Here is a 24,760-nt window from a genome sequence, read left to right as displayed (position 1 = left end):
CCCTTGGAACGAGCGACCACAACATGGTTGAATTCCATATCCAATTAGAGGGTGAGAAGGTTGATTCTCAAACAAGCGTACTGAGCTTGAATAAAGGAGACTATGATGGTATGAGAGCGGAATTGATTAAAGTGGACTGGGAAAATAGATTAAAGGGTAAGACGGTACATGAGCAGTGGTGTTCATTTAGGGAGTTATTTTACAAGTTTCAAAATAAATATATTCCACTGAGGAAAAAAGGGTGTAAAAGAAATGACAGCCATCCGTGGCTAAGTAAAGAAATCAAGGATAGTATCCGACTAAAAACAAGGACATATAAGGTAGCCAAACTTAGTGGGAGGATAGAAGATTGGGAATTCTTCAAAAGACAGCAAAAAGTAACTAAAGGATTGATTAAGAAAGGGAAGTTAGATTATGAAAAGAAATTAGCAAAAAATATAAAAACAGATAGCAAGAGTTTCTATAGTTATATAAAAAGAAAAAGGGTGGCTAAGGCAAACATAGGTCCCTTAGAGGATGAGACCGGGAAATTAATGGTGGGAAACATGGAGATGGCAAAAATGCTGAACAAATATTTTGTTTCAGTCTTTACAGTAGAGGACACTAAGAATATCCCAACACTGGACAAACAGGGGACTCTCGGGGGGGGAGGAGCTAAATACGATTAAAATCACTCAGGAGATGGTACTCAGTAAAATAATGGGACTCAAGGCGGATAAATCCCCTGGACCTGATGGCTTCCATCCTAGGGTCTTGAGGGAAGTGGCAGTAGGGATTGTGGATGCTTTGGTGATAGTTTTCCAAAATTCCCTGGACTCAGGAGAGGTCCCGGCAGATTGGAAAACTGCTAATGTAACACCGTTATTTAAAAAGGGTAGTAGGCAGAAGGCTGGAAATTATAGGCCAGTTAGCTTAACATCTGTGGTGGGTAAAATTTTGGAGTCTATTATTAAGGAGACAGTAACGGAACATTTAGATAAGCATAATTTAATAGGACAAAGTCAGCATGGCTTTATGAAGGGGAAGTCATGTCTGACAAATTTGCTTGAGTTCTTCGAGGATATAACGTATAGGGTGGATAAAGGGGAACCAGTGGACATAGTGTATTTAGACTTCCAGAAGGCATTCGACAAGGTGCCACATAAAAGATTATTACTTAAGATAAAAAATCACGGGATTGGGGGTAATATTCTGGCATGGGTGGAGGATTGGTTATCGAACAGGAAGCAGAGAGTTGGGATAAATGGTTCATTTTCGGACTGGCAACCAGTAACCAGTGGTGTTCCACAGGGGTCGGTGCTGGGTCCCCAACTCTTTACAATCTATATTAACGATTTGGAGGAGGGGACCGAGTGCAACATATCAAAATTTGCAGATGATACAAAGATGGGAGGGAAAGTAGAGAGTGAGGAGGACATAAAAAACCTGCAAGGGGATATAGACAGGCTGGGTGAGTGGGCGGAGATTTGGCAGATGCAATATAATATTGGAAAATGTGAGGTTATGCACTTTGGCAGGAAAAATCAGAGAGCAAGTTATTTTCTTAATGGCGAGAGACTGGAAAGTACTGCAGTACAAAGGGATCTGGGGGTCCTAGTGCAAGAAAATCAAAAAGTTGGTATGCAGGTGCAGCAGGTGATCAAGAAAGCCAACGGAATGTTGGCTTTTATTGCTAGGGGGATAGAATATAAAAACAAGGAGGTATTGCTGCAGTTATATAAGGTATTGGTGAGACCGCACCTGGAATACTGCATACAGTTTTGGTCTCCATACTTAAGAAAAGACATAGTTGCTCTCGAGGCAGTACAAAGAAGGTTCACTCGGTTAATCCCGGGGATGAGGGGGCGGACATATGAGGAGAGGTTGAGTAGATTGGGACTCTACTCATTGGAGTTCAGAAGAATGAGAGGCGATCTTATTGAAACATATAAGATTGTGAAGGGTCTTGATCGGGTGGATGCAGTAAGGATGTTCCCAAAGATGGGTGAAACTAGAACTAGGGGGCATAATCTTAGAATAAGGGGCTGCTCTTTCAAAACTGAGATGAGGAGAAACTTCTTCACTCAGAGGGTGGTAGGTCTGTGGAATTTTCTGCCCCAGGAAGCTGTGGAAGCTACATCATTAGATAAATTTAAAACAGAAATAGACAGTTTCCTAGAAGTAAAGGGAATTAGGGGTTATGGGGAGCGGGCAGGAAATTGGACATGAAGCTGAGTTCGGATCGGTCAATGCCCTGTGGGTGGCGGAGAGGGCCCAGGGGCTATGTGGCCGGGTCCTGCTCCGACTTCTTGTGTTCTTTAGATTTGTGGTTGGGATCAGATCAGCCATGATCTTATTGAATGGCGGAGCAGGCCCGAGGGGCCGATTGGCCTACTCCTGCTCCAATTTCTTATGTTCTTATGTTCCTCCCATCATACTTCATGTAACTCTATCAACATACCCTTCTATTCCTTTCTCCCTCATGTGCTTATCCAGTTTCCCCTTAAATGCATCTATGCAATTCGCTTCAACTACTCCTTGTGGTAGCGAGTTCCACATTCTAACCACAAATGTAGAAAATTATTTGAGTAAAGAATACTTTTTAAACAAGTGAAATGGTGCAAACCCCAGCATACTACCTACATACACACTCAGCACAAGTGTGCAGCTGCCAGTGCACAAGCAGTTTTTAAAGCTTTTACATGTTTTTAATTTATTATTCAACTTTATATGATTATGTAGAGCAGTCATGCTGCCAGTAAATGTTCCAAAAGCTTCTTAAACTCCAATACAGATGGAAGCAGAAGGGCCTGATGCTGCTGTAGTATACTATTTTTTAAAATCTGTAGCATAAACGGGCAGGGAGTTACCAGTATGAGGACAAAATTATAAAAGTATATTGTCACCGTGAAAGCAATTCCCCATTGTTAATGAGGTATTAGAACTGTAAAGTTCACTCACAAAGACTGCTCGAATGCAAATGACAGTTTTGGCAGGGACTGAGTCCAGTCACTCTGTGAGTTTTTACCCACTGAACTATCTCCTGACATATTCATATCCAGTCTTGTTCTATCCCTGATGACTGCAAATCGAAGAATTTTAAAAAGTGCCACCTTCTTATGAGGTTGTTTTTCTTTCTTATGCCCCTGTTCTTCTGTTTCTCTTTACAAAGATGGACAGGGAGCCTGTTCCCAAGCTGCTGTCAATCTCATTTTGAATTGTTGCATACCCCTGAGTGGGCCAGTAATAGATTATAGATCTATGATTCAGCCTCTGATATACCCTCTTTCCCTGCAGGGATAGGCTTAGTTTATGCTCTGGTAAGATTGAGAGTTCCCTGTATGGAGAGCTGTGGCTTGAAATCCATGTTCTATAACATTATAGCATGTTTGCTGCTCTTGTACTCTTGTTCCTTCTCTGTTTTTCTTGTCTTTCCAACTTTTGAATTTCTGCTACTTGTTTTGATCACAGCTTCTCTGTTAAAGTAGGAGACTGTGCAGTGAGTATTGACTTACACAGTAGGGAGGAGGAAGAGTTTGTAGTGCAGCTGATATAAAAATAATGTCTTGCTTGTTTCAGTTTGGATTGCTGTTCAACTGCTTGATTTAAAAAAAATTAAACAGAGCTACGAAGAGGTGTTTTGCCTCTTTCTGAGTTTGCACTTTTGCTGAGGGGGGAGTGCAATTGGTAGACTCGTTGTATGAGCATGCATGTGAAACCAGTTGCCTAGAAAGAGGGAACATAGTTCTAACAAATTTATAAAAAGATTTCCAACATTTCTGCAAAGGATTTTTCTCAGCAGTGCTTACAGTAGTCCAGATCTGTTTATCCCACGATATATTTAAATAGCAGATTTGAGACCCTGCACTTTAGAGAAATAAAAAAACAACTTTTAACAGGGTACAAGATTGTGTTATACTGTACATATATTCTGTGTATTTACCCATATAAGTTAAACCTGTTGAAGAAATACATGTTTCAATCTTTTGGCTCACCACCACCTTCTCAAGGGCAATTAGGGATGAGCAATAAATGCCGGCCTCGCCAGCGACGCCCACATCCCATGAACGAATAAAAAAAAAGCAGATAATTCGCTAATTCTTCCAATTTCTACTTTAACAGATGAGATATGTCAATTTGTTTTAACTCGCATTCCTGGTGTTGTTCAAAAGATCCAAAAGAGGGCACTATTTTAGATTTAGCAGTATCACCAAAGAATTCTTCCACACACTATTAAACTTTTACAGCACAAGAGCAAAGTTCTTTAACATTTATATATTTTCTATCCCTCATTTTAATACCTCATGTTGTAGTATTCGTATAGTATCGAAATCCAAAATAAGGTAATAAATGTTGACACATTTTAATTTTAAAAGTGGCATGTTAATAACATATAAAGGGCATCATCCTCAAATATTTCATTTTGAAACACATCATATTTACATGAATGTTTAGCAATGTTATGTAAATAAACTGGCAGTCTATGCTGGAAAGTTCCCAAACAGACCAAGTCCTGACTGAGAAAGAAACACATTTAGAGTAAGCAAACAAAATGATTCTACACACTGGTCTTGGAGGCCCTCAGTATATTATGCACTGCACTTGGAGGTGTTAGATTATTTTCAACCTTCCATTAGGCATTGCCTCTCAGAATTATTAGGAAAAATTGGAGAAACTTGGGTATTTCAAGCCATGTAGAAGTATATAAGGTTGTGAACAATAAGTCCTAAACCCTACTTCAAATTAAACGATAGCAGAAAGCAAAGGAGGCACAAGTTCAAACCAGTGACAGGCAAATTTAGGACTGATATGTGAAGCTCTCCTTCACACAAGAGAGTAATGGACTCTCAGATAGGGTAGTAGAGACAAAAACCCTGACATAATTTAAAAAACAGTTGGATGTTACGTTGGAAGGACTGTAAATTCTTTCTAGACAAGTAAACTAGGATGGGCCAAATGGCCTTCATCATCCATATCTATCTTATGATCTTTATGAACAGAACAATTAATTTAGAGGTACTTATGGTTTCTCCAAGATCAAACTTCTCTCATCTCCACTTAATGCTATACTTTTTCCTAATCATTAATACAAATCTTGTGGTTTGTTACTCTCACTGCACCATATAAACTGGAGCAGTAGTAAATCAGGACTTGGAGGGTTCTGCACATCTGTGTTTTGGTTTTCAAAGAAGCTGATCGATCTTATCTTCCCTCAAGGTGGAATGTTCCACTGTCAGCAAAACCATAATTTAAAGCAAGATGTATCAGACAGCCCTGGGTCCAAAAGATTGAGGCTCATGTGTTCTGTGAGACCCATTAACTTTAAGTAGAGCAAAGCAAAACCAAAGAAGAGTTGTAGCTGAACATTGAAGACTAGGGATCTCAGCTAAGACACCTGAGTTCGATTCCTGTCTTTTCTTATATCCTATTCAAACATTGTTATTTGTAAAGTTCACCAAGGAGTAGTATTGATAGTGTTGAGGTGCAAGGGAGGTTGTGGCAAAGGAGTGGGAACAGCAAAAAAGTAACAAATACACGCTAAGTTCAATTGCTAACTTTTGAAAGTACAAAACCAAATTTGAGAAGAGTAGGAGTGCAGCATGGGCTGGGATCACGGCTTTAGTTCTTATGTATTCTTTGCTCATACATACAGTTAATCAGCATTTCATGCTGACAGTCAGTGTTTTGGGGGTCCTGTGAGTGCGTCAACATTTGCTAGCACAAATCAGCACCATCATCCCCCCTCTGCTTCATGTCTCATTTCACCTAAATCCAATGACTAATGCACCAGACATGTTTCACTCCTCCTGATCGCAATCACTCAGGGCTAATGGCCTAGATCACCCCATCTATATACAGTAGTTGGGAAATCTTGCAAGCCTCTAGGACACAGAGGCAACCTTCTGGGCCATTAGCAGCGGAAGGGCGTGATGAGGAGCAGCAAAACTTCCCATGCATTGCGCACTGGACTTGGATTGAAGTGAATGGGGAGGGGAATGGATGCCAAGAAAAGAACTGCATTTATATAGCGCCCTTCACGATCTCAGGATGTCCAAAGTGCTTTGCAGCCAATTAAGTACTTTACAGCCAATGAAGGAGGAGAGGGTGGAGGGAAATGGGCTGAATGCAAGGGAAGGGGCACAATGCATGGCAACGGGAAGGAAAAGGGTAGAATGCATGACAAGGGGTGGATGAAATGCATGGCGGGGGCAGGGGTGGGAGCAGAATACATGTCAAGGGAAGAAAGATAGCAGAACGAATAGCAAGGGAAGAGAGCACAATACATGGCAAGGAGAGAAATGGGTGGGGAGGAGACAATGGAACCAGATGGGGAGGGGAGGAAGAAGTGGAAGTGGATGGTGGTGAAAGAGAACAGTGAGGGGAGAGGAAAGGGGGAAAATCAAAAGGAGTGGGTAAAAGGAAAACAATGGTAATGAAGGGGGAGGTGAATGGATGACAATTGAGGAAAGGGGGAAATGGATGGCAATGAAGGGGAGAAAGGGGAGAAGCTGGCATTAATGCTTTTTCCCTTCCTCCCTAACCCATATTCATGGCCACCCCCTCAACCTTGCTATTTCCTCTGCCTCTCCTGTGTTTCAGAATAGGATATGGGCAGCAGACTTTTGGATAAGCTGAAGTTCACAGAGCGTGGAGGATGGAAGGATGAACAGATCATTGGAATAGTTGAGTCTGGAGGTGACAAAGCCATTGGATGAGAGTTCCAGCAGCAGATGGGCTGAGGCAGGGCGCAGCCAGACAATGTTACGGAGCACAGCCAATGAATTACCTTGGAAGTATTGTCACTGTTATATAGGCAAATGTGGCAGCCAATTTGTGAACAGCAAGGTGCCACAAACAGCAATTAGATAAATGACCAGTTAATTTGTTTTGGTGGTGTTAGTTGAGGGATAAATGTTGACCAGGACACCAGGAGAAATACCCTGCTGTTCTCTGAATAGTACCATGGGATCTTTTACGTACATCTGAAGACAGAAATGGCCTTGCTTTAACATATAACCAAAATACAGCATCTCCGAGAACGCAGCACTCCCTCAGAACTATCAGCCTGTATCGTGTGCTTAAGTTCTACCGTGGGTCTTAAACGCATGACCTTCTGGCTAAGACAAGTGCTACCACTAAGCCAAGTTGAACAAATATTATTAAGGAATGTTGCATATGCCAACCACTTGTTGCACAACCCATGGAACTACTTGTTTTCACATGTCAGGGCCCTTCTCGAGTAATCAACTTTGTGGGAGTCTGGCAGCTTTTGCTAGTTTTCCAGGTTGACATGTAAGTTTGCTGTTTATGAAACTTTATTGATCACCCTAATAGTTGAGGTCACCACATCATAAAATACAAAAGTAAATGCAATAAATGGGCTTCTATTTTAAGAATCGGACTTTTTTGGTGTCTAGTTTCCATGTTAGTAATTTCAAACAGCTCACTCGAAAACAGATTCTTCAGTTCACAACCCAGAGATGTCACAATCCCAAATTGAAATTTGTGCCTCTGTGAATTTAAATTTCAATGTACTAAACATAAAAAAGTACACTGTGTACATTTCAAATTGTGTTTCATCTTGGCAGTTGTAAAACGATTGGTTATTACTAGTCTGTGTACTAAGTTAGTCATCCTGCTACTTAATACCACATACTGACGCAAGGCAGCTCATAATCCCTTCCCCAGTATAATAAATCCAATAATTTTAACTGTCCATTACGGATTATATAGAATCTCCACTCAGCTTGTTAAAGAACTGTAATATTGCATATTAATTAAGATCGAAATTGTGACAGGTAAAATGACTGAAGTTGTGCTTCTAATCTCAACTGACATACTTTGAAGCAATAAGACATCAAAAACGTCATCACTTACAACATGGCCGAACCCGGGAAGGGGGGGGGTTGTGAGCGGAAGAAGCGAGAACATTCGAGTGCGCACGCGCCTTTTCCCGCTTGGTGGTGCTACCGTTGTTGTCGGCACCACGTGATGCCGCGCGAGGTCATGTGACTCAGTATGGAGGTTGTGGACAAACCTGAGGCCGGGTTTCGACTGAGGGAGAAAAGTAGAAACTGAAGGAGGAAACAAAAGTGAGGGGAGACCAGCAGCTACAAAAATTAACAGTGAAATGAAGGGAATATGGGCGCCAAGGAGTCAAGGATAGGGTTTCTGTCTTACGATGAAGCGGTAAAACGAGGTGAGGTTTTTGTTTATTTTTAAAAAATAATAAGTCTCGGTTTTGCCCGAAACAGTGCAGTGAATTTGAGGTGTCATTACACCACCATGACAGGAATGACAGGGATGTTGCACGCGTCCATGAAGACTGGGAAACTCCGACCCTTCGGGGCGGGCTTCTTATACATGACACTGATTTGCTGTTATTTTTTAAAATCCAGCTTTTAAAATGTCTGAATCTACCACAAAGGAGGAATTGGTAATGTGCGCGCTCGCCCATATTTTGCCTTCCGTGTGTTTTAAAATAATATTTTTATTATATATATCTCTCTACATGCAGACCTGGCGTTGAAGGGCGGGTCTGTGTGTCACTGTTGATCAGGGGTTTCGTCCCCTGGTTTGTTTGAAATCGCAGGTTGCTGAGATGAGGAAATCTATTTTTGAATTACTGTAATCGAGGAATAACGAGGTATCTGAATTGCCTTGAATTTGCTAGATCTCTGACGGGTTTAGGGTGTTTTCATAACAAGAGCGATCTCTCACCACTTGGCTGCCAATAATTTACAGTGCAATGTTGCATCTGTACGATTGGGGTATTTCATTTATGTGAATTTCAAAACACGATTGCAGTAATTAACTCAAATATATTATCAGGCAGTGAAAATTGCCCCTCAATCTAAAAAAAAAAGTACTCCTAACCGACCGAGTCCCCTTACCTGTCTCTAAAATCTGAGTGATAATCATAACTCGGTTGAAGCAGCCAGGATATAACCTTTTAATGTGTTTACGACGAAATTTTATGGCCCTATATAGCGGCCACCACAGCCCAGAGTGACGCAGACTTGTGGACACCAGTGAGTTCTGCAGCAAACTGTCACTTTTCGATGGATTCTGCTCTGATGTGCTTCGCTGCTCCCGCAACTCCTTAATGCATTGGAAACTGTAGGATCGCTTTTCTTACAATCTTATTGCCCATTCATTGGGGAAAAAACTGCTGCTCTAATCAAAAGTGGGATTATCAAGTAATTTTGCTACAATTGACACGAAGTAATCTGTGATTGAAAACCTAACGGATACTACATAGAAAACATTTAAAGAGTAAACGGTTATTATTGGCTGTTAGTAAACGTTCGTATTCCGGCCTCTCTTATAAACACTTAGCGTATTTTGGAATAAAATGTACAGATCCTATGGGATGAAATGTTGGTCCTGCTGTGGAGTTACCTTGTAATTTTTTAAAAATCTTGTCCCGAGACGCAAAGTTACACATCAAAACTCTGGCTGTGATGGTTATAAATCAGCAATGGTAATGAGAAATCGACGAAACCAGAAACTATGAACTCCAGTTCTCTTTCCCGTTGTGATTTTCAAAGGATACAAAATTATTCTGTTTCTATATGTGTATGAAAGCTGCAACGTACTTAAGATTTAGATGATGTTCCTGAATGGCTTGCTTTGAACTCAACATTTAAGCCTTCAAATGTTTGTTGCAGCTTTATAATGCCCAGTTATCGGTTTTCTATTTTGGTATATTTTCCCTAGTATACGCTGTCCCGTATGTTTTATACTAGCAATTTGTTTATTGACACTTTTAAATTGACTGCCTTTGGTTGGCTAATGGTGAAGCCACAATACTGCAATTTCTCCTGTATTTATGCACTGATTCTATTGCCTTAGAAGGAAGTGGAGACAATATTCTCCAATTTTATTCTGCAGATACAAGTAACACATGTCCAACAATGCAGATCTTGCCTTTGTTTGAAAATATGTTGTGTGTATATGATAAGCAAAACCATCAATCACATCAAATGTATCTTTTTTTAAAAAAGTGATTCACTAAAATGCAAATTTCTGTAGTTCAGTTATATTGGGCCCCTTGTTCTTTACCGGTTTTCCTATTCAGGGACTTGTCCAGCATTTTTGTTTATCAGGTGAAAATGTTTCAGAAAAATTGTTGCAGTAAATGTCAGATTGCAGCACAGAAGCTGCTAGTCCATCAATTTAGATTATAAACTGGAATTCCACTCTTCACTAAAATCAGCTTTTCAAATGTCTGTGTTTCACACAATGAGTTGCTTTGAAGTGCAATGACTGTTTAATGTCCCATCTGAAGGATTGCACCATTGAGACTACAGCTCCTTGGAACTGCACCAGAGTATCAACCTAGATTGTGTGCTCAAATTCTGGAGTGGTATATGGTCCCACAACTTTCTGACTAGGTGGAGAGAGTGCTTCCAATTAAGTCATGCTAATACAGTATAGCTGAAAGGGAATAGCAGAGAAAGAAAGAACGTGCATTTATATAACCTTTTTCACAACCTTAGGGCGTCCTGATTCACTTTACAGCCAAACAAGTACTTTTGATGTGTAGTCACTGTTGTAATATAGGCTAACGTGGCAGCCAGTTTATGCACCACAAGGTCCCATAAATAGCTGCGAGACAAATAACCAGATAATGTTTTAGTGATGTTGGTCTGGACATCGGGAGAGCTCCCCTGCTCTTCTTTGAATAGCGCCATGGGAACTTTTACGTCCACCGGAAAGGATAGATGGGTCTTCTATTTATTGTCTCATCTGAAAGATGACACATCTGACAGTGCAGCACTCCCTCAGTACTGCACTGAAGTGTCAGCCTAGATTATAAGAAAAGTTCACAACTATAGCATGTTCCAGTAGGCTTGATGGTGCCTCCTTCTCTACCTCCCCTCTCTCCTGAAGACACTAACTCATGCTGGAGTGTGGCTTCTTGAATACTGGCACTTCATGCCTGAGCTTAAGTACTGAATGTTGGCGTCACTGCTGAGATTTATTTTGTCATTTGCTAAAGTCAATGCACGTGCATTTTTGCAGCAGGGGTATTCCTGATATCAGCCAGTAGCAGAAACACACTTATTTTCTTCCCCTACAGCCCCAATTCCCCTAGCTGGTATTGGTGCTGAGTTTAGTTGTAGCACCCCTACTGCCTGGCTATTGATTAATTTCCAGGAGTTGAACCTGGACCCGCTTATAGGCTATATAGCTCAGCACCACGCTGTACAATGTATTTACCCACTGAACCATCAAAAGATTAGGATCATTTTAGAAACTAAGCGTTAGTTGCCTACAATAGACTTTAACATAATGCTTGATTTTGGTGCATTCAATTATAGTTTAAAATAAGCACTCTAGAAAAATCCCTGATTTGATGAAATGTGTGCTTATTCAATAGAACTGTCAAATGTGATGACTCTTTTAGTTTACACTGAACAAGATTTAAATGCTCCAGATATTGAAGGCAATTATGACACATTTAAAGTATTCAGATTTCTCTCTTTGGGGAAAATATTGTCAGATGTCTAAAAGCAATGTGCTGCGTGTGGAAAGTTTATTTTATTTCAGAATTCATGTATTCATTCTTGGGATGTGGGCTTCGCTGGCAAGACTGGCATTTAATGGCTATCCCAAGATGCCTTGAGAAAGTGGTGGTGGGATAACTGAGTGGCTTGCTAGGCCACTTCAGAGGGCAGTTAAGAGTGAACCACATTGGTGTGGGATCGGAGTCACATGTGGACCAGACCAGGTAAGGACGGCAGGATTCCTTTCGTAAAGGACATCAGTGAACTAGTTGGGTTTTTATGACAATCCAATAGCTTCATGGCCATTTTTTTTTACTGATGCCAGCTTTATATTTTCTGATTTTTTTAAAACTGAATTCAAATTCTCAAACTGCCATGGTGGGATTTGGAATTGCATTCTGTGGATTATTAGCCAGTAACATAAGCACTACACTACCTTACCCCCAGATATCTATACCAAGTGTGTTTTTAAAAAAAAACTATTATTTAGGTTGTATTTAATATTTCAGATGCCTTCATAAACTTCCTCTGAACATTCAGAACATTTAATTTTTTGGACTTTAGAGGAAAAGTGACATACATTTCCTTTTAAGCACAGTATTCAAAGGATTTTGTAGATAAAACTGAACCACCACAAGAGGATGTTGTGTGATGTACCTCAGTGGAGTATCAAACCCATTATTTTAGTTTTGCATCTTCCGATGCTTTCCACACCAAAGTTTCAAAGCTTGGTTGGGCTTAGCAGTTTGGATGAGTGGAGGGAGATCAAGGCCTTGGGGAGCAAGCAAGGGTCAGAGGGAAATTATAACTACCAGTGTTGTGAGTGACTGTAAGGAAGAGTAATTTGTACTGGAGGGGAGATAGGAAAGAACCAGAGGACTGGTAACAAAACTTTAAACTCAATGGATTATGTTAACTAATCAACATTTTTTTTGGTAACTGGAAAGTTCTATTACTGCCCCAGTATAGTTCTAAATTTTGTTAACATTTCAGGTCAAAGACCTTTCGTCAGAACTGGAAGATGTTAAGAGTTAAAGCTTTTGAGCGAGTACAGAGCCTGGGAAGGGAGGGGAGAGGGGAAGAAAGAACAAAAGGGAAGGTCTGTGATAGGGTAGAGGGCATGAGTGATTAAATAACAAAAGGGATGGTGGTGCAAGGTGAGGAAGGTGATAATGGGACAGGTTAAGAAACAAAAGATTGATAAGGAGTTGCTGTAAATGGCAGCAGCAGAACCATTACCAGCACTAGCGAGCTGACCAAAAAAATGGGAGCAGTGGTTATGATCTGAAGTTCTTGAAATCAGAGAGTCCGGAAGGTTGTAAAGTTCATAAACGAAAGATGAGGTGCTCTTCCTCAAGCTTATGTTGAGCTTCATTGGAAAAGTGTAAGAGGCCGAGGACAGAGAGGTCAGAGTGAGAGTGGGAAGGGGAATTAAAATGGCAAGCGACCGGTGGGTCAGGGTCATGCTTGTGGACAGAGCGGAGGTGTTCAGCAAAGCGATCACCCAATCTGCGTTTGGTCTCCCCAATGTAGAGGAGACCACATCGTGAGCAGCCTTGCACCACCTTTTGTCATTTATTCACTCGTGCCCTCTACTCTATCTCAGACCTTCCCTTTTGTTCTTTCCTCCCCTCCCCCCCCCCCCCCCCCTTTCCTGGCTCTGTACTTGCTCAAAAACTTCAACTCTTTTTTAACATCTTCCAGTTCTGACACAAGGCCTTCGACCTGAAACGTTAACTCTGTTTCTTTCTCCACAGATGCTGCCTAACTTGCTGAGCTTCTCCAGCATTTTTTGTTTTTATTTCAGATTTCCAGCATCCGCAGTATTTTGCTTTTGATTTAGTTCTAAATTTTGTTTATTTGTCTTTGTTTGACAATACAGTTTGAGTGATTTTTGTTTTAGGATGACAAAGGTTTGAAGATTTTAATGTTGAAGTGGTCGCTTAAAAATTCTCGATGTATGTGTGGGAGTTACATTTTCAACAAGTCATGCATCTGGCAGAATTTATTCTGATGGCAGATGACAGGCCATTATGTCACAGCTTTGAAAGGAAATTGTTGATTTTTGTTATAGATATATATATTTTTAACTCTGAGCAGTATTTTAAACTCAGTAATTGCACATTTGATTTCTATGTTGCAGCAGGCACTTCACAGTTTAATCATTTTGTGACATTGGTGCTAGAGTATTATCAAATTTGGACTGAGGTTTTGAATCTTGATTAGCTGGAGCAGAAAGTGGAATTTAAATATTTCACAAAATAGGCTTTCAGTAGCAATCGTTACCATCGCGTATGTTACATTAGGATATTTTGGCTACAATAAAATGTATTGCAATATATTGATCGGTTAGAAAATCGCTATCCCCTTTTGAATATCTTTCACACTGGCCAATTGTGCATTACAAATCTATTTTCATTTCAGCTGGCAGGAAGATGCTTTAAAGTAGTTGCTGTAAACGATTTATCAATGCAGCATTGAACATGCAATTATATTGGTGAATTGTACTGTTAAATAATGGAAAGTGTTTATATTCATTTAATGTAAATGCTGTTGTGAAACTTTTGTCACCCAAATCTTGTGCAATAACTGAGACGTGGAGTATTTGAATTCATTTTCCACTTTATAGTGTAGCAGTAGAAAGACCTCTTGCATAAAGTATTGAAATACATTTTATCCCACAATTTGTGTCTCTTCTCCACACTCACCTTTGTGTTTCCTCCTTTCAGCTACTAAGAGCAATAGGTGAGCAAAAACTGAACACTTTGAAATGAGTCCAAGCAGAGTAGCAACATTCCCATGACTGCCAGTTCCTCAACTCTTTCCTTGTGGTTACGCTGTATCATGTTATGCAGTCAATCACTTTAGCCTTGACTTCTGAGGATCTACCTGTCTTCCTTTTTACTATGTCACACACTTTCTGAGATGTCTCAACACTTGAATTTTTGATGGTTGAGTTGTAGGTATTGTCCAAACCTACATAATCCAGAAAATTTACAAGAGGGGAAAGAGAAAACAAACGCCTTAATTAGTGTTGGTTACCTGAAGTTCTATAATCATTTTTATTTTAACCCCCACCCCACCCCACCCCACCCCTGCTCTAATCCAAAGGCAAGTGCATTATTGGAACAGTCTTCTGATATCGCTGCTGCCAGGACCACTGTGCACCACGGTGCGCAAGACGGACAAAAGCGAAAGCATTTGCCAAGAATGTTTTCATTAATGAAGAATGAAAGTCGGAGGTTCGAAGACGATCAGATACCGTCGTAGTTCCAACCATAAATTATGCCAACTGGCGATCCGGTGGCGTTATTCCCATGACCTGCCAAGCAGTTTCCGGGAAACCAAAGTGTTTGGGTTCCGGGGGTGGGGGGGGAGTGGTTGCAAAGCTGAAACTTAAAGGAAGCTGCTGCCAGGACCATTGTGCATAGAAGACTATCGGTCCTGATACTGCGATTGTAGTAAGAAAAGTGTAAAGTGATACCTGTACTAGCTGAGTAGAAATTTCGAAATATTGGGAAGACCGAAGCCATTGTCTTTGGCCACTGCCACAATCTCCGTTCCCTAGCCACTGATTCCATCCCCCTCCCTGGCCACTGTCTGAGACTGAACCAGACTGTTCGCAACCTCGATTGTTCAGCCCATTTGCTGCTGAAACCCTCATCCATGCTTTTGTTACCTCCAGCCTCAACTATTTCAATGCTTTCCTGGTCAGTGTCTCATCTTCCACGCTCTGTAAACTAGAACTCACCAAAACTCTGCTGCCCATATGCTAATTCGCACCATGTTCTGTTCACCCATCACCTATATGCTCGCTGACCTACATTGGACCCCGATTTTGTGTTCAAATACCTCCGTGGCCTCAACCCTCCCTAACTCTGTAACCTCCTTCAGCCCTACAACCCTCCAAGAACTCTGACTTCATCCAATTCTGGCCTCTTGTGCATCCCCGATTTCCTTCGTCCCACCATTGGCAGCCGTGCCTTCAGCTGTCTAGGCCCTAAGCTCTGGAATTCTGTCCTGAACCTTTCCACCTCTCCACCTTTAAGATGCTCCTTAGAACCGACCTCTTTGACCAACCTTTTGGCCACCTGTCCTAGGATGTTCCAATGCAGTTCGATGCTAAAATGGGAGAGTTAGGTTTTTACAGGGATGAGCTTGGATGTGCCATATAGCCTTTACTTGTGCTTGGCTTTTCTTCTATTGCTAGTTTTCGCTAGCAGCTGTTCAGATTACAGTCTTGCATATTTTCTTCTATTTCTTTTACTTTTTTCTCCTTTTAGATTGAGACTTGTTAACCTTGTTAAATATCTTTTTAAAAAAAAATTAAAATAAAAGATTTTACCCTCTTAGTCTAGCTGAAGCACAACCTATCAATGAATCGTCTTGAATCTTGGATCGCTAACATTTTTGACCAAGTTGACAACAGTGCCATTCTTCATGAAATTGCTCTCACAATTTTCCCCAATTTTTTCTCCTTTCCTCTACTGAAAGCAGTGACTCACGTTCACACTTTTTAAAATTTCTTCTAGGGATGTAGATGATGCTGGCAAGGCACATAACACGCTGACCATCTCAACTGTGTGACTTCCTAAGACAACCACGTATTTTGGAATAGAGTTGCATGTAGGGCACACTGGGAAGGAGTGGCAAATTTTTGTTGTAAGATAACTAATTATAGCTACTTATCTGTATTGTGAATTCAGTGCTGTCTCTTGTGTGTATATTGCAGTCTTTTTCTTTTCAGCTGATTTGTTGGCAAGTTGTTGAATAATGCACAGGAGGGAATTCTGACGTCGTGTTTTATAAATAGAAATGCATGTGACAAACACTTTATGTATTAGCAGATAATTGTCAATGAATTCCAAGACTGGAATTCAATTGGTGTTTTGATGGCGTTTATGAAGAATGTCAACAGAATCCTGATACTGAAGAAACCATGTCAAGTCATAGCCAGCTATTTTTATTTAAATATAATGGTATGGCATATCCAGGGTGGAAGGGGACAGCAGGATATAGGTGAAAGTATATTAAAAATGATACTAATGGACAAGTTGAAGGTTTAGGACATTGTCCAACATTAGCTAATATGCCACAATATATCAATTTTAAAAAAATATTTTGTCTTACTCTACTCTCTCATACATATTAAAATTTGTTAAAGCAAAATTTTGTTAAGGTAGACTTGCTGTTTTCTGAGTGTGTATACATAGTTTGTCCTCATTTTATAACACTACCCTATGCAATCGCAGCTTTCCCTAGGACTTCACTTAACTCCCAATTGTGTCATATGCTTTGTTGTCTTGAAAAGTTATAGTGTAAATGCAGATGATTCAGAGTTGGGGCCTGATCTGGCATCGGAATGAAGTGGAGTGAGCCTTCCTGGATGAGTGAGTCTTGGTCCACTTTGCTTTGGAGTCTGTTTAAGCCGTGATGCCCAGTTTACACAACACAAATTTAGTGTTGGTGTGCAACTGAAACCACTGTAAGTGGTCTGGCCTGTCTTCATCTTGTAACTTTTTCATCTTTTCTGTGTGAAATCGCCAAGCCTTTGCTTGGATCCTTTCTCATTTTGTGACCAGTTTGACATTAGGAATTTGCCGTGTGAAAATTTATGGATGTAAGCCTACATCCCACCACTGAGACACAAGTGTGTTGGTGTTATAATGCATCCTACTTGTATACTGCACATTAAATCATTATTTCTATTTTCTTTAAATCATTTTAGTTCCTGTTACATAATTCAACATAAACAACAGCCCCTTCAAAGTGTATGCCCTTATGTATCAGATTTTTTCAGTGAAAACTTTATTCATGTCTGCAAACACAGTTAAAGCATGCATCGTATTTTGTAAAGGGGCTATTTAATCTGTTGGAGGTGTCAACATGCATCTTTATGATTTGAGCACATCTTTATGATTTGAGCACATCTTTCACAACCATTCAGTGACTAGTCAACAGTAGCAAGTAATATTATAGCTTCTGTTAGAATTAAAAAGCAAAAATCAAGCACACGTGTTTCCCTATGTTAGAACAGTGACTACACTTCAAAATTACTTAATTGGCTGTGATGTGCTTTGGGACATCCGGAGGTTGTGAAAGGCACAATATAAATGCACGTTCGTTCTTCTTTCTTTGTAAGACTGGCTCAGATTGGTATGCACTCTCCTCTAAGTCACAAGGTTTAGGTTTCAACCTCAAGAGGGACATGAGCATATAATCTAGGCTAACATTTCAATTGGTGGCAATGTCTTGTCTGATTGCATTACTTTTTAAATAAGAGTGAAAACCTGTTTTAAAAAAAAACTTGTTCTGTAACATTCCCCCAAGTTTGTAATTTAAACTTGTAGACAATGAAACTATTCTAGTTTTAGTTTAAAATGCCATGTTAATCAAGGGCCTAACAGTGGTGGCTATGCAACTGGGGATGTTGGTCCTTGTCTGTCACCTGGTGCTTTGTGGGCAGCCCATATGCATGGTACTTTTCATAACCGTTTGGCTTGTGTAGAAAATGCATTTTTAACAATTTTCAAACAACAGTGTTTGAAATAATTTCAATTAGAATTCAGTGTTACTAGGTATGAATAGACTGTAGAAAAAAAATCACACTTAAACCAATTCTTGTGTGATACTCTTAATTTGTCTCAAATTGCTCCCACAGCTACCACCTTCAGTAACAAACCTTTAATCATGAGCACTTCAACCTACTGTTATATACACTAGAGATTTGTTATCCACACTTCAATTACCACAAAAATATTTGCAGGACAGAGCCTTGCATAAGAATCCCTTCATTGAAGAGCGATTTGTTAGAGGTGTTCAAAATGATAAAAGTAAAGGACGAGGTAAACATAGATTTTTTTTTCAATTGTTAGGCAAATTAAGACAAGATTGAGTCAACATAAGTACTAGATATATAAAGGGGTAGATTAGAAGAAACTTCTGCGTACAAAGAGCTATTGGAATGTGGAGTGCTTTGCCATAGTTTGGTGATCAATGCTAAACTGATCCAAAAAGCTACTAGATGACTACCTAGAGAAGAATAAATGTAAGGAATCTTACAACACCAGGTTATAGTCCAACAGTTTTATTTGAAAATCACAAGCTTTCAGAGGCTTTCTCCTTCGTCAGGTGAAGACAGGAAAGACAATAAGTACAATACAGATAAATTCAATCAATCTTGGGCTACGACGTTGATTTACATGAGACAGAAGGAGTGGACGTTAGTGATTGATTGCCATAATTAGTCAACAACTCCATTGTCATTGTATCATGCAACTATCAGGACGGTAGAAGGTGAACTAGATGGACCTTGGTCACTTTTGGTCTAGCAATTCCAACTTCACCTGACAAAGGAGAAAGCCTCCGAAAGCTTGTGATTTTCAAATAAAACTGTTGGACTATAACCTGGTGTTGTAAGATTCCTTACATTTGTCCACCCCAGTCCATCACCGGCATCTCCACATTAAAGAAGAATATAAATGGGTATCCGAAGAAAGCAGGAAAATTAGGCCATGTAAAATTAGCCTCTGAGAAGGGCCTAAATTCAGCACAGGCAAGAAAGGCCAAATGACCACCACCTGTACTAAATTTTTTTTTGTTTTGTTGTACAGTCCACCAGTAACGTTGGAATTGCTAGACCAAAAATGACCAAGGTCCATCGAGTTCACCTTCTACTGTCCTGATAGTTGCATGATGCAGTGACAATGGAGTTGTTGACTAATCATGGCAATCAATCACTAATGTCCACTTCTTCTGTCTCATGTAAATCAGCCTCGTAGCCCAAGATTGATTGAATTTATCTGTATTGTACTTATTGTCTTTCCTGTTCCAAGGGTGTTGCTGTATCATACATGCAAGGCCAACATTTGGGGACTCTCAATTACCTGATAATTTCAACTATATACCAGATGGCTCTCATTCACTGTGGAGGATAATGGAGGTTCCTGTGTAGCTCGTAAGGCTCCCTCTGTACAGAAGGATAATATCTATAAATGTATTGCTATGTGTATTTCCAGTTTAAGTGGACAGAATATGAAAATGTCAAATGCCTGGTTGGATGAATTATAAAGTGTTGCAGAGAAACAAGAGAATACAGAAGAAATATATTTTAGTATTGCGTACAGCTCAGTTAAGATAGTGACAGTCTTTATATCATGGGCTCTGACATCTTGAACTTTAAATGAGAATTGTGTGAATATACACCTTACTGAAATCATACTGACAGTTGACAACAGTGGTAATTGCAAATGCTGCAATGACCATCTTTTTTGAAACTTCATGTATGACAATTTGTTTTTTTAATCTTTTTCTAATAGATTGGAATCTGTTTAAGATCCTAACCCTTATTAGTAGGATAAACCCAATCCTGCTGGTCTCCATCATACTGCATTTTACTGGAGGATAAATGCCACAAAAATCAATTATCCTGTCTTAACAGTCAGTGAAACTCCATGGAATCTGCAAACAAATTGAATTAAGCATAGGCGGGTCTTGCATTGTCCATCCTGCAGTGCTCACCAGTCATTGCAAGTTCGAGAGATGGTTGCATTACATTGGCATGATACTTGCTAGAATTTACTGATGATCCAGGTTACCATGAAATTCTTTTATGATCTTCAAAAAAATTGTGCTAATTTCACATGCTGTCAGCTTATGGCAGTATTTAGCAGAATGATCATTTAGTAATTGTAATCCTTTTTATAAATTCCTTCATTGTATCTCATTGCAATTAATTTGCGCAAGTAAGTTTCTAACCGAAATTTCAGTAGGTGCAATCTCGTCAGAAAATAAATTGGCTGTTGGCAGTACTCAAAAGTAGAAAAGTCACCTGGTCCAGATGGGATGCATCCTATGTTACTGAGAGAAGTAAGGGAGGAAACTGTGGAGGCTTTGGCCACAATCTTCCATTCCTCTTTAGATAAAGGAGTGGTGCCAGAGGACTGGAGGATTGCAAATGTTACGCCCCTGTTCAAAAAAGGGGAGAGGAAGAAACCCGGCAACTACAGGCCAGTCAGCCTAATGGTGGTGGTGGGGAAACTTTGAGATGATAATCCAGGACACAATTAATTGGCACTTGGACAAGTATGGGCAAACAAATGAAAGTCGACACGGATTTGTTAAAGGGAAATAGTGTTTAACTAACTTGATTGAGTTCTTTGAAGTAACGGAGAGAGTTGATGAGGGTAGCGTGGTTGATGTGTATACGGACTTTAAAAAGGCATTTGATTGACTTATTAGTAAAATTAAAGCCCATGGGATTAAAGGGACAGTGGCAGTGTGATTATAGAATTAGCTAAGGGACAGAAAACAGAGTCGTAGTGACTGGTTGTTTTTCAGACTGGAGGGAAGTGGTGTTCCCTAGGGGTCGGTATTCGGACCACTGCTCTTTTTGATATATATTAATGACCTGAACTTGGGTATACAGGGTATAATTTCAAAGTTTGTAGATGGCACAAAACTCGGAAATGTAGTAAACAATGTGGAGGATGGTAACAGATTTCAGGAGGACATAGACAGACTGGTGAAATGGGCAGACACATGGCAGATGAAATTTAATGCAGAGAAATGTGAAATGATATGTTTTGGTAGGAAGAATGAGGAGAGGCAATATAAACTAAATGGTACAATTTTAAAGGCAGTGCAGGAACAGAGAGACCTGGGGGTGTATGAACACAAATCTCTGAAGGTGGCAGGGCAAGTTGAGAAGGCTGTTAAAAAGCATATGGGATGCTGGGCTTTAATTTTAGAGGCATAGAATACAAAAGCCAAGGAAGTTATGCTAAACCTTTATAAAACACAGGTTAGGCCTCAACTGGAGTATTGTGTTCAATTCTAGGCACCACACTTTAGGGAGGATGTAAAGACCTTCAAGAGGGAGCAGAAGAGATTTACTAGAATGGTGCCAGGAATGAGGGACTTCAGTTATGTGGAGAGATTGGAGAAGCTGGGGTTGTTCTCAGAGCAGAGAAAGTTAAGAGGGGATTTGATAGAGGTGGTCAAAATCATGAACAGTTTTGATAGTGAATAAGGAAAAACTGTTTGCAGTGGCAGAAGGGTGGGTAACCAGAAGAGACAGATTTAAGGTGATTGACTAAAGAATCAGAGGTGACATGAGGAATCGTTTTTTTACGCAGTGAGTTGTTACGATCTTAAATGCAATGCATGAAACGGTGGTGGAAATGGATTCAATAACTTTCAGAAGGGAATTGGATAAATACTTGAAGGGAAAAAATTTACAGGGCTATGGAGAAAGAGCAGGGGAATGGGAGTAATTGGATAGCTCTTTTAGAGTTGGCACAGGCACGATGGGCCAAATGGCCTCCTGTGCTGTACCATTCTATGAATAGGATGTTTAATAGGTGTGTCACAAAACAAGTTTGCTTTGTCAGTTTAAATGCAGACTGTATTCTGTGCTGCACTTGTACCTCGGTCCACCATTTCATTCTCCATTTTGATTGATAGTTGGAATTTTTTTAGTGAGGATAGCTCTGAATTGTGATCTCTTAATTTTGTGCAAAACAGCATTACCTCTTCCCACAAATTGTGGGGAATTCTGAATATTTTTGCTTCTCTCTGCAATGAAATATAAACATGAAATACTGATTGGAAACCTCTAAGTGTTGACTCCAATGTTGCAGCTTTGCACAGTGTATGTATGCTAACTGATATTTATTTTAATACAGTTACAGATGTAGAATTGAAAAGATTGAAAGATGCATTCAAGAGAACCAGTGGACTTTCTTGTTATATGAACCAACAAGCCTTTGTCAGGGAAGTACTTGGAGATGGGGTTCCACCCAAAGTTGCAGAGGTGAGTGTCCAAAAGCCTTTGTGTAGTGTGAATGATAAGGTCTAATAAGTTAAGAACCAGGCCATGCTAGCAAGGTGAAGGGCAATGTTTCACCTAGCATGTTGAAGTACTATAGAGGTTTAACACAAACTGGGATTGTTTTAAAGCAAGAAGACAGGTAGATGAATAAAGACTGAAAGTTAGTTAGGATGTGAATCCTAAGTTTTAAGCTTTTTCCATATATACTATAAATTTCAGCATATTGGAGCAATCATATAGATAATTGTGCGTGGTACCATTGTTAAGCCAAAGTCTATTCAAATCCAGTGTTACCCTAGCAATTGTACTCTTGCACCACAAAACTGGTATCGCTGGGTTCATCTTTATGACTCAACATTTTAAAGGGAAACAACTCCAAAAGCGAATTAACTTCCCACTTACCATTGTAATAAGAACTACTCTGATATTTTAATGAGAAAATAAGTGTGACAAAAATGAAACATTTTGTCATATAGCTTCTTTAATTCTGTAACTGTGCATATGGGGTTAAAAACAGCTGCACTAACAGAAAAACATGCCCTAGTTTATTTTGATACACGACTTGAAAACTTAGTTGTTTTGCCTGAGCTAGGTCTCTGGGGTTGGGAGGGTAAGCCATTCAATTCAAAGACAAGCATTTCACTGGAATGGTTTGAATATGCAATTGATTGGCTGCTCCTTTAGAGCCAAACATCTATTTAAATTTAAACAATAGCAGAATACTGCAGTTCTATTTAAATTTGCTTGGTCCTGGTCATTTTTTAGAAATAATTTCTCAGCCTGTCTGGTTCAAATTGGAGAATCTGGCTGAAGCTTTGAGAGAGATGGTCTGGCCAGAAAGCCAAAAGCCTTTGTGTAGTGTGAATGATATGGTCTAATAAGTTAAGAACCAGGCCATGCTAGCAAGGTGAAGGGCAATGTTTCACCTAGCATGTTGAAGTACTATAGAGGTTTAACACAAACTGGGATTCTTTTAAAGCAAGAATTGGATGTTGAGGGAAAAAAGACGCTGTATAAGAATATTGTATGTATTATAGTTTAGTGCAGCAGTCACAACTATTTGTAATATTCTGTGTACCTGAGCAGATAGTTGAGCTTAAAATCTAGTGTTTCACGGCTGCTATTCACTTATTCTCTTACTGTTTAATAGATTTCTTTTGCAGTTAAAGCTGAATAACAGTTTAGTGTAGTGCTATTCTGCCACTTTCCAAAGTTAGGAAGATCACATGATGGCATGTGTTAGAACCAGTAAGCTAAAACAAAATAAAATGGGTTTGCTGCTTGATACCTGAACACGCTACAGATTTACTTAGATATCCTGGCAAGTGAAAACACTCTGGGGCCACTGGGACTGAGGGTTCACATATGGCAGTTGTTGATGACACCAAAGGAAAAAAATCTTGAGTTTTGTTTTATAAAAAAAAGTCTCAAGTTCTGAACCTTCTCTACAAGCCTACCGAAGGCAACTATTTTGCAAGTAATAAATGAGGCTTCATCTGCGTGTTACAACGCAGAACTAGGTCAAATGGAGTCTTTCTCCTAATGTTCACCTCCTCCTCCTTTATGATTATTAACATTAGAGTGCAGCAATCAATTAGGTAGTTTCATCTTTATTTTTTTTAAGTTTCGAAATGAAGCATAAAGGGAAGATTTCTGCTATTTATAACAAAATTATCAACACTTTTTAAATACAAATGTTTCTGATTTTGCTATAGTGAATAGTGGAAATCTTTCCCCTAAGTTTTACATAGCCCAGAAATAAAGGGCAAATTTCTTTTGAAGGTTGAAATATTTGGTACTTGTCATTAATAGCTGCTGGTTTTCTAAATTTTTGCTGTCACTCCCTATAATGACTAAGTTTTGCTTTTGCAACAAAATACAGTTCCCCACTTTTGATTTAATATTTTTCAGTGGAAGATCTTGAAAGTTTCAACCCTTAATTTGTGTGGATATTAGGGTAGCCTTTGTGGATGTTCGATCTCTATTTTGTACTAAAAGTTTGTCTGTAATAGGTTGTCTGGGAAATAGTAAAATGTTTCAATAGGAATTAGGCTATTGAGTGGAAAGGTACTTATTAACATTTGTGTTTCAAAGTACGCTTTATATTTATGGGGGGAAAAAACGCGCCTGCAGTTTAATACTGTACATTTGGCTTGATCTTTCAATTTTTGAGAAATACTATTTTGAGATCAATGCAATTGCTTACTACAGTGCTCTAAGTGTAAATTTATTGAAAGGGGATATCCGTTATTATGTAATGCAAATAACATGGTTCTGCTGCCATAAGAGCAAAGAAGTAGGACATGATATCACGTGAGCTTGACTCTGTCCTTTGTCCCCCTATCATGGTCCCAGCTGAGATCCCTTAAGTCAGCATAAACAAGGTATTAAACCTAGTTTTCTTGGTCTGTGTGGCACAGCTACTCACTGACCTAAT

General features: G+C 39.6%; 1 protein-coding gene across 2 annotated transcripts in view; it reads left to right on the top strand.

Annotated features, from left to right (window-relative positions):
* Positions 1-7,983: 7,983 nt before the first annotated feature.
* usp32 (ubiquitin specific peptidase 32) overlaps positions 7,984-24,760 on the top strand; it is a 169,313-nt gene continuing 152,536 nt past the window's right edge. For both annotated transcript variants that reach the window (XM_068008208.1, XM_068008207.1), the window contains exons 1-2: positions 7,984-8,179; positions 22,178-22,305. In XM_068008208.1, the coding sequence (XP_067864309.1) occupies positions 8,122-8,179; positions 22,178-22,305 (186 nt within the window). In that variant the 5' untranslated portion in view covers positions 7,984-8,121. The remainder of the gene's footprint in view (positions 8,180-22,177; positions 22,306-24,760) is intronic.

This window comes from Heptranchias perlo, chromosome 28 (assembly GCF_035084215.1).
Source record: "Heptranchias perlo isolate sHepPer1 chromosome 28, sHepPer1.hap1, whole genome shotgun sequence".
In the NCBI taxonomy this organism is placed as follows: domain Eukaryota; kingdom Metazoa; phylum Chordata; class Chondrichthyes; order Hexanchiformes; family Hexanchidae; genus Heptranchias; species Heptranchias perlo.
The sequence above is the reverse complement of the archived record's forward strand: the minus strand, read 5'-3'. Positions and strand labels throughout refer to the sequence as shown.